General features: G+C 39.5%; 1 protein-coding gene across 5 annotated transcripts in view; it reads left to right on the forward strand.

Moving 5' to 3' along the window:
• Window positions 1–11,145, forward strand: part of PLA1A (phospholipase A1 member A) — a 32,343-nt gene that overhangs the window by 7,397 nt on the left and 13,801 nt on the right. For 4 of the 5 annotated variants that reach the window (XM_025051871.1, XM_025051884.1, XM_025051881.1 and 1 more), the window contains exons 2-5: window positions 1,713–1,914; window positions 3,742–3,919; window positions 4,455–4,563; window positions 10,965–11,066. In XM_025051871.1, the coding sequence (XP_024907639.1) occupies window positions 1,713–1,914; window positions 3,742–3,919; window positions 4,455–4,563; window positions 10,965–11,066 (591 nt within the window). The remainder of the gene's footprint in view (window positions 1–1,712; window positions 1,915–3,741; window positions 3,920–4,454; window positions 4,564–10,964; window positions 11,067–11,145) is intronic. The other variant, XM_025051878.1, reaches the window with a different exon arrangement.

The following is an 11,145-nucleotide window of genomic DNA, read 5'->3' on the forward strand; positions in this document are numbered from 1 at the left end:
TTCAGAGGTCACCTCAGGCTGCTTACGGAAATAGCTCATCTTTTCTTTTAAAAGCCAGAGACTGGGGAAGGCAGACAAGGTAATAGAGTCAAACATCTTTCTCTCTCCTGTGCTGTGGGGGGGCCAAGGTTGTAGGCTGAGGAGTGTAGGGGTGTACTGTCAGAGTGGGCTTCATGCCAGGATGTCCAAGACCTAGCTGTTTAGAAGGGATGTGCATGGGGGCTTGGGACCAGGTCTGGGGCTCCAATGTAGTGGTAGTGAAATTGCTGGTGCACTTCAGTACTCTCTAAGGGTGGGGTAACCACAGTCTACTCATGGTACCACATCCCAGTGCATCCCAGATCCATGTGCCTCTTGTACATGTGTTCCCCAGTTACCTCTTAAAGCAGATAACCATTCCAGAAAACTAAAATTGCTGTGCTCTTCATGAAGGGGCCTGCACAAATCTAAGCCTGCAGTCTAGACCTCTCCTCTGATTCTGTAAATGGCTTTGTCCCAGGACAGTAATGCAAGGTAGCGGCTAACAGCGCCATGACTAGGGCTGTGGGTCAGTATGTGCCTGCTGCTCCTGTTGGTTCCTTCCTGTAAGCCGTGCTGGGAGCTAGATGCCACACCTCTTTACCAGAAAAGTGGACATGGGGGTAAGATATTGGGTACTGAAGATGGGCCAGATTGTCAGTTCTCTGGAAAATAGGCATTTCATACTGCCTTTTTCGGTTCAATATTTTAAAAGTTCCTCCAATGACCTTGACCATAAAATACCCTGTTTAATGATATTTATTGTGAGATGCTATAGAGTAGGTATAGCTTGTTAAGTTTCTTCTCTGACATCTGGCTGGGCAGCCATGGGCTGGGCACAAAAGGCTCTGGAGTGGCTCTGGCTTGCTTGTAAGGACTAGAAGTGGTGAGGCTAGGCTCAGGGGTTCAGATCAGAGTGAGCCTAATACCAGTGCAACTGCTCATTTTGTTGCCCAAGGTTCTTTTTAGACATATGAGATTTTTTTGTTTGTTTGTTTGTTTGTTTTTGTTAGAGAGCTGCCATAACAAGGTGCCACAGACCAGATGGGTAGCTTAAACAACAGAAGCTTATCGATGCACCATTCTGGAGACTAGAAGTCTGAGATCAAGGGGGTTGTAGGACTGGTTCCTTCTGAGAGCTGTGTGGGGGAATCTGCTCCAGGCCCCTCTCCTTGGCTGGTTGTACATGGCCATCTACTCCCTGTGTCTTCACATCATCTTTCTGCCATGTCTGTGTCCAAATTTCCTCTTCTTATAAGAACACCAGTCATGTTGGATTAGAGACCAATCTAACGGCCTTGTTTTAATGTGATTACCTCTGTAAAGACTCTATCTCCTCCAAATATGGTCATATCCTGAGGTCCTGGGGTTTAGGACATCGGCATATGGATTTGTGGAGGTGCTCAGTTTAGCCCATAGCAATATCAGTCTTACCATGGTCTTTAATCTTCTTCGGTCAAGCAATATTCATATTTTTATTTGATATTTCATCTCTAGATATGAAAAATATTCATAGATTTTGGTCTCAGAAGTGATGCAGCTTTTGACAAATGAGTCTGAGTATTGCACTAGCTGATTTTAATGGCTATAAGCCCCTGTTTCTTTCTTCTTTTCAAGAACACCTTTCTTCCTTCCGAAAACAGACGACCTCACCTTGGATCTTTCTTGTTTTGCTTTTTTTTTTTTTTCTCCAGGAGATGTACCTCCTACCCAACAGCCGAAGTGCACCGACTTCCAGAATGCCAGTCTTCTCCGAGGCACCAGTCTCAAAGTCCAGTTTCTCCTCTTCACCCCTTCAAATCCTAGCTGTGGGAAGCTAGTTGAAGAAAGCAGTGACATCCAAAACTCTGGTTTCAATGCCACTTTGGGAACCAAACTAATTATCCATGGATTCAGGTGGGAGCTAACCAATGAGTAGGATCACTTCTACTAAGAACTAGAAAGTAACCATAGGAAGTTAGTGGAGAGTAAGGGAAGGAATGGATTTACTGTCACATGTTCCATTCTTTACCTCCTGCTGCCCTTGAAGGTGTCTCATATCAACATGAACACACATGATGTTGTTAATTCTTGTTGGTCATATATGTTACTCCTCCCCTCAGTCCTTGTCTACGCACTCGCAAACTAAATATGTGTGATCCTGAAAAATCACTCCAGCACATGGATTCTTGGTTTCCACATTAGAATAAAAGGGAGGCAATAGAGATGGTCTCAGTGATCTTTTCCTCCCTGAAGCATGATGTTGCATGCTTCATCTCAGCCAATGAAGTCATAGACTTTATACAATATACATAGACATATTATTGAATTGTACACTTGAAACATATATAATTTTATTAACCAATGTCACTCTAATAAATTTAATTTAAAGAGTCATAGGCCTGGCACAATCACTCAGAGGGTCACAAAATTTTATTTCTCCTCCTTCTTCACTTCTTTCCTGGTTTCATGACCTGAGAAACCTCCACTTATGGGTGCTACTTCCATCATACCCAGAGGCTAGAGTTTCTCAGGATATAGACACATCTCTTCTTCAATTTCTTTCATGCCCTACGGTCCAAATTTTGTTGTGAAATATAGTCATTGAGTCTCAACTTAATCCCCATCCTTCCTTCCAATATCTTCTCTCCAAAGCCCACTGACAAGGCCAGAAACAGAAAGGTTGCAAGGAGGAAAGAGGGAAAGAATATGGTGAAACAATAGCACTAGAGAACAACTAAAATTGGGGTGCCCGATAACAAGGTAGACACAGAGGCACTGCACAAAAGATCACCATTTCCTCATCTCTGGATTGTCTGCTTCTGAAATTCCTAGACTCTAGAGACCCAGCCATATCCATCCTTAGGCATCTCTCCTCAGCCTTGTGCCAAGGTCTCTTCCCTAGCAAATCTTACATTTTGCCGCTATCCAAGGCTGGGTGTGTACCTGCAACCCGGGAATAGCTGGAGAGCTCATCAGGCTTGTCACTCAGTGTGCTCCTGGATCTCCCAAAGCCACATTCCGTGGCACGTGCCCAGTCTGTGCTCCTCTGTCTCCATGAACGTGCTCTGTTTGTTCCTGTAATGCAGGCCATTGAGAAAGCTTCTTTCCTGATCCCAATCACTTGGGAAGTTTTATGAAATTTAAAAAAATCATTCTCCTTTTTCTAGAATAGTGCTATTATGCTGTTAAGTTCCAGAAAGATAGGGACTATATCTTACTTTTCTGTATTTTTCACAAAGCACCTAGCATACTGCCTGACTCATTTGGTGAATGAATGAAGGAGTGAATAAATGAAGGAATAAATGAAAACATCCTCAAGGAAAGTGTCTGTATTCTAGAATGAGAATTAAGATTGCAAATCTTAACTCTAATACACAAAGATATCTTTTCTCTCCCATGAATAACAAGCAGGGTCAGTCAATGCATATGGTTTGTGCAACTTATGCACCACAGAAAGGTGCCTGACTGAGGGCTGGTGAAGCTCAAACCCAGCTCTGAGCCCTGGCACGAGGCACCCTATTATAATTTACTCAAAGGCTCCATGTGTGCAGGCAGAAGCCCTGGTCACTTTGGAATGATGTCCTCCCTATGCTCGGAATGCTGCATGATTTACTATCCATATATTTTAATTCCCTACTTTTGACTTTCTTTTATGGGTTTATCCTGTTAACAGAGGTTTCCATGACAATGGAAATGGATTTGGCAGCTAATTTTCCTATCATTCCTTGGCCCCATGTCTAGGGCTTTGGGAACAAAGCCTTCCTGGATTGAGAAATTCATTGGGGCCCTTCTGCGGTCAGCAGATGCCAATGTGATTGCTGTGGACTGGGTGTACGGCTCTACAGGTATCTACTTCTCAGCCGTGGAAAATGTGATTAAGCTGGGACTCGAGATCTCCCGTTTCCTCAGTAAACTTTTGGTAGGTGTAGTAGAGCCTAGGGTGATTTTTGGTTGCTTATGGAGGGGAGAGGGGTCGGAAGGAAAAAAAAAAAAAAGCAGCTCATGAGGAGGAGCTTTAGGGTGGAAGCAGAGCCACCAGTGACATGCTGGTCTTTGGTTCAAATCTCGGCTCTGCTGCTTATAGCCCACTTTGAGAAGGTTATGAAACCCCTCTAAACTTCCCCTCTCCTCCTCTGTAAACTGTGCACTGCATGTCAGATAGAGTGTGCCAGTGGCCCGCTTTAGTCATCTCTCAGAGGGAATGGCCACGTTCAGGACTCACACACTGGGCACCAAAGGGAAAATGAGGGAATTGTCAAGGCGGGGAGCCCAGGAGGAAGGCAAGGGAATACTGGGATGAAAATTCTGCCCTGCTCTCCCCCACACCCCAGGTATGTGTAGCAGGTATCTCATGCCCAGGCCCTCTTCTGCTAAAGCCGCAGGGGAAAGTATGAGCCTGTGAGGCTAAGGGTTGCTGGGCCCCAAATGCAATTCACTATAAATGCCCCTTGTAGGTGCTGGGTGTGTCGGAGTCTTCAATCCACATCATTGGTGTTAGCCTGGGAGCCCATGTTGGAGGCATGGTGGGACATTTCTACAAAGGCCGGTTGGGATGGATCACAGGTAACATTCTTTTGTGCCCATCTTCTCAGGTTTAGAGTTAGAAGGACAATGTCCTGGAAATGCTCTTGCTGAGGCAAGTAGAGGGGAGTGTGGAACTTTTGGTGTTTATGTAATAGAGTTATCTATGATCACTAAAATTTATTTATTGTGGCCCTTTTGCATAAATGGTATGCATGATTGCTAATGTTAGCGTAAGAGGCCATGTATTACTTCGTAAGCCTCAGTTTTTATATCTATAATGTAAAAGGAAGGAAGGAAGGAAGGAAGGAAGGAAGGAAGGAAGGAAGGAAGGAAGACACTTTAAAATGGAGTGGGAACTGCCATCACAGAGGAACCGCCTTGCACATATTATGCCTCAAACCTTAGAATGTTAAAACACAGCAAAACAACATTTGTACTGGGCCTAAAGCAACATTGTGTCCCAAAGAACTGTTTACAAAGGTAACAAGAAAGCAGATATTATGACTACCCACAGATGAATACCAAACTATTAAAAACATTGTTTAGAAGTAATATCCATTACTATGTTAGTTGATCTGCATCCATAGAAATATCTTCCTTCTATTGTAATTGTCACCCTTCCTCTTCTCATAAATATCCCTTGCCTTTGTCTCCTAAACATTATTTGGGCTTCTGCCTAAATCAATGTTTCTCAGTTAGCCAGTCTTTTTGACCTCACTTGTCTCTCACTTTTTAAACATTTTTTATTTTTCAATTGGAGTTGACATTCGGTATTATTTTGTATTAGTTTCAAGTGTACAGCATAGTGGTTAGACATTAATATAATATATGAAGTGATCCCCAGATTAGTCTAGTACCCACCTAGCACTACGCACAGTTATTACAGTATTATTGAGTATATTTTCTATGCTGTACTTTACATCTCCATGACTATTCTGTAACTACTGATCTGTATTTCTTAATCTCTTCAGTTTTTTCACCCAGCTCCTTAAAGCCCTCCCATCTGGCAATCACCAGCTTGTTCTCTGTTCTATGACTCTCTTTCCGTTTTGTTTGTTTATTTTGTTCTTTAGAATCCACATGTAAGTGAAATCGTATGGTATTTGTCTTTCTCTGACTTATTTCACTTAGTATAATACCCTCTAGATACATCTGTGTTGTTGTAAATGGTAAGATTTCATTTTTTATGGCTGAGTAATATTCCATTGTATATATGTACCACCTCTTCTTTATCCAATCATCTATTGATGGGCACTTAGGTTGCTTCTGTATATTGGCTATTGTAAATAGTGCTGCTGTGAACGTAGGGGTGCATATATCTTTTAGAGTTAGTGTTTTGGTTTTCTTCAGATAAATACCCAGAAGTGCGATTGGTGGGCTATAAGGTAGTTCTATTTTTAATTTTTCAGGGAAACTCCAAATTGTTTTCCATAGTGGCTGTACCAACTTGCAATATTATCAACAGTGTGCGGGAGTTTCCTTTTCTCCACATCCACACCAACACCTCTCCCATTTAGTAGTTTGTCTTTTCATTTTGTTTATAGTTTCCTTTGTTGTGCGAAAACTTTTTAGTTTGATATAGTTTCAATTGTTTTTTTGTTGTTTTCCTTGCCCGGGGAGATATAGCAGCAAAAATATTAATAAGAGCAATGTCAGAGAGTTTACTGCCTATGTTTTCTTCTAGGAGTTTTGTGGTTGCAGGTCTTACATTTAAGTCTTTAATCCGTTTTGAGTTTATTCTTATATATGGTCCAGTTTTCCCAACACCACTTATTGAATAGACTATCTTTACTCCATTGTAGGTTTTTGCCTCCTTTGTCATAGATTAGTGATCATAATAGGTGCGGGTTTATTTCTGGACTCTCTATATTGTTCCATTGATCTATGTGTCTGTTTTTATGTCAGTACCATACTGGTTTGATTACTGTAGTCTTGTAGTATAGTTTGATATCAGGTAGTGTGATACCTCCAACTTCATTCTTCTTTTTCAAGATTGCCATGGCTATTCGGGGTCTTTTATGGTTCCATATAAATTTTAAGATTATTTGTTCTAGCTCTGTGAAAAATGCCGTTGGTATTTTGATAAGGATTGCATTGAATCTGTGATTGCTTTGGGTAGTATGGACATTTTAACAATGTTAATTCTTTCTGTCCATGAACATGATATATGCTTCCATTTATTTGTATCTTCTTCAATGTTTTATAACGTTCCAAGTATAGGATTTTAATTTTCTTTGTTAAATTTATTCTCAGGTATTTTATTTTAAATGTTTGTGATGCAATTGTAAATGGGATTGTTTTCTCAATTTCTCTTTCTGATAGTTTGTCATTGGTGCATAAAAGTGCAACTGATTTCTGAATATTAATTTTGTATCCTGCTACTTTACTGGCTAGGACTTCCGACACTATGTTAAATAAAAGTGTACATCCTTGCCTTTTTCCTGATTTTAAGAAAAACGCCTTTAGCTTTGTCCTGTCGACTATGATATTAGCTGTGGGTTTGTCGTATATGGCCTTTATTATTATAGGGTACATTCCCTCTATTCCTACTTTGCTGAGAGGTTTTTTTTTATTATAAATAGATGCTAGATTTTGTCGAACGCTTTTTCTGCATCTATTGATATGATCATATGATTTTTATCTTTTTATTTGTTATCTTTCTATTTGTTAATGTGGTGTATCACATTATATGATTTGTGTATATTGAACCAACCTTGCATCCCAGGAATAAATCTCACTTGATCATGGTGTACGATCTTTCTAATGTCTTACTGATTTTGGTTTGCTAATATTTTGTTGAGAATTTCTGCATCTATGTTCATCAGGGATATTGGCCTATAACTTTTTTTCTGTAATGTTTGTCTGGTTTTGGAATCAGGGTAAATGTGACCTCATAAAATGAATTTGGGAGCCTTCCATTCTTTTGAATTTTTAAAAGTAGTTTAAGAAGAATAGATGTTAATTTTTCTTTGAATGTTTGGTAAATTCACTCATGAAACTGTCCAGTCCAGGACTTTTTTGGGGGAGGTTTTTGATTACTGATTGATTTTGTTAGCAGTAATTGGTCATTTCAGATTTTCTGTTTCTTCTTGATTCAGTCTTGGAAAATTGTATGCTTCTAGAAATTTATTCATTTCTTCATATTTTCTTATAATCCTTCACATTTCTATGGAGTCAGTTGTCACTTCTCTTTCATTTATGATTTTATTTATTTGGGTCCTCTCTCTCTCTCTTTTTTTGATGAGTCTGGTTAAAGGCTTATACATATTGTTTATCTTTCAAAGAACCAGCTCTTGATTTCATTGATTTTTTTCTTTTTTTTCTTAGACTCTATTTCATTTATTTCTGCTCTGATCTTTATTATTTCCTTTCTTCTATTCGCTTTGGACTTTGTTTGCTGTTCTTTTTCTAGCTCATTTAAGTGTAAGGTTAGATTGTATATTTGAGATTTTTCTTGTTTCTTGAGGTAGGTCCATAGTGCTATGAATTTCCCTCTTAGGACTGCTTTTGCTGTGTCCCATAGATTTTTGAGTCATTGTAATTTTATTTTCCTATGTCTCAAATTATCTTTTGATTTCTTCCTTGACCTCATTGTAAACTCATTCATTGTTTAGTAGCATGTTATTTATTCACGTGTTTGTGTATATTTCAGTTTTTTTGTTGTATTGATTTCTAATTTCATACCACTGTGGTAGAAGACACTTGATACAATTTCAGTCTTTTAATTTTATTGAGACTTGTTTTGTGGCCTAATACGTGTTCTATTTTGAAAAATGTTCCATGTGCACTTGAGAAAAATGCATATTCTGCTGCTTTGGGGTGAAATGCACTAAAAATATCAATCAAATCCATCTGATCTAGTGTGTCATTTAAGGCTTCAATTTCCTTGTTGATCTTCTGTCTGGGAGACCTGTCCATTGACGTCAATGAGGTGTTAAAGTTGCTTACTATGATCGTATTACTGTCAAATCTCTCCCTTTATGTCAATCAATATTTGCTTTATATATGTAGGTGTTCGTATGTAGGGTAAATAAATGTTTACTAGAATTATGTCTTCTTTTTCAATTGATCCATTTAATTATGTAATATCCTTCTTTATCTCTTACTATAGCTTTTGTTTTAAAGTTTATTTTGTCTGATATGAGTATTGCTACCCCAGCTTTTTTAAAAATTCCATTTTCATGAAATATCTTTTTCCATTCCTTTCAGTCTGTGTGTGTGTGTCTTTCGATCTGAAGTGGGTCTCTCGTATACAGCATATGTGTGGGTCTTGTTTTCTTATCCATTCAGCTACTCTATGTCTTTTGATTGGAGCATTTAATCCATTTACATTTAAAATGATTATTAATAAATACATAATTCTTGCCATGTTATTATTCATATTTATGAGATTTTCTTCCTATCTTCTTCTTCTTAAAGAAGTTTCTTTAACATTTCTTTTAATATTGGCTTGATGGTGAATAAATTTAGCTTTTTCTTTGCCTGGAAAGCTCTTTATCTCACCTTCGATTTTAATTGATAGCCTTGCTAGGTAGAGTGATCTTGGTTGTAGGTATTTGCTTTTTATCACTTTGACTATTTCATACCAATCTCTTCTGGCCTGTACAGTTTCTGTTGAGAAACCAGCTGACAGTCTTATGAGAGATCCCTTGTAAGTAACTAGCTGCCTTTCTCTTTCTGCTTTTAGGATTTTCTCTTTGTCATCAACCTTTGGCATTTTAATTATGATGTATCTTGTTGTGAGCCTGTTTGGGTTCATCTTGTTTGGGATTCTGCGCTTCCTGGACTTGTCTATTTCTTTCACCAGGGTGAATTTTTCAGTCATTATTTTTCAAATAGGTTCTCAATTCCTTGCTTTCTCTCTTCTCCTTCTGGTACTCCTATAATGTGAATGTTGTTACTCTTGATGTTTTCCTAGAGGCTCCTTAAACTATCCTTATATTTTTGGTTCTTTTTTTCTTTCTTTCACTGTTCCAGTTGGGCATTTTCTGCTACTTTATCTTCCAAATCATTGATTCAGTTCTCTGCTTCCTCTAATCTGCTGTCAATTCCTTCTAGTGAATTTTTTATTTCAGTTAATGTATTCTTCATTTCTGAATGGTTTCTGTCAGCCTTCAGTCTTACTCGATGGCATAATCCCTGCTGATTTTTACATCCAGATTTTGTGTAAATCCCCTTCCCAGCACTGGAACCCTGGTCTGGTAAGCCCCGGCATGGGATTGGAGCCCTGGCTCTTCTGGCAGGATCTCTTCAGGCAAGATATCCTTCTCCATACTTCAGCGCCACATATGGATGTGCAGCCAGCTTTTTTCACATCTCTACCCCTTCTACCAGTACTGATGTGGCCTCTTCTTTCTATCCTTAGTTATAGGAGTTCTGTTCAGGTAGTCTTCAGAGGGATCTCCAGGTTGATTGTTCTACATTTAGTTGTAATTTTAATATAGTTATGAAAGGAGGCAAGCACAGTGTTTACTCACTCTGCCAACTTGACTGGAACTCTCTAAAATATTTCTCTTATCCTTTAAGGAAAGTATGCAGAGCATGACAATTTCCTTAATATCTATTACCTCTTTTTTCTTTAACACCAGAACTGCTGGATTTTAGCTGGGCACATGATCATTCACCTGTTTCTTACTCTGAAAGGCCTTTCATTTTTAGGTTAGCAGTAAGTTGGATTGTAATAGCTCATATCTCCTTGGCCCACTGTGGAAATCACCTTTAATCAGTATGCTAAATACTTGCAAAAATACTATATGCTTTATGCTTCAAGAGCTACTCTCAATCAAAAAGGGGCTAAAGTTGTGTGGCAAATACCCTCCAACAGAACAATTCTGAGTCATGATTTACAGAGTTCCTCAGAGAAGCTCCAGCGAGATGGGACCCACGTGCCCAAAGTGATGATCCATTCATTAAAAATTCCCTTCCTTCTATAACTCATTTTCCAACTTCCTTACTATGTTTTCTGTGATCTTCTCCAAAATAAGCTACTTGTATTTTAAATCCTTGTCTCAGGGTCTGCTTTTAGGGAGGAAGAGGGAAAGGGATCCAAACTCAGACATGGGGTTAGTAATATTTACTTCAGTGTTTTTGTGAGGACTATAGTGTGTAAAATGACCCAGCATAAGGCTTGACACATAGAAACTTTTGCTTAAAAAATTATAGCTATTGTTATTACTATATGAGGATTAATATTATTCATATTAACCATTACCGAATGGTTGGTATTATCAAGCTCATCTTAGAGCCAGTAAATGTGGGTTATTGGGAGGTTAGAGACAATAGAGTGGGCGTTTCTGGGTCTCGAGCTAGTTCTCTACCCTTGGGTCCTTGTTTTGAGGGACTCTGACCTGGAAGGACTGCCAGGGTAGGTGTGTGGTGTGTCCATGAAGATTCCTGTGGCTGAGAGGAAAGGATGCCCTGACATCAGTCTGTCCTCGCAGGCCTGGACCCTGCTGGACCAGAGTACACCAGAGCCAGCCTGGAGGAGCGCCTAGACGCTGGAGATGCTCTTTTTGTGGAAGCTATCCACACAGACACTGACAGTGAGCTGGGGAACATTCCTGGGCTGGGGGAATGAACACAGTGCAGGGCTAGGGGGCTAGTGTGGCTCCGGGAAGATTC

Source organism: Pteropus alecto, unplaced genomic scaffold (genome assembly GCF_000325575.1).
Source record: "Pteropus alecto unplaced genomic scaffold, ASM32557v1 scaffold251, whole genome shotgun sequence".
Lineage (NCBI taxonomy): Eukaryota > Metazoa > Chordata > Mammalia > Chiroptera > Pteropodidae > Pteropus > Pteropus alecto.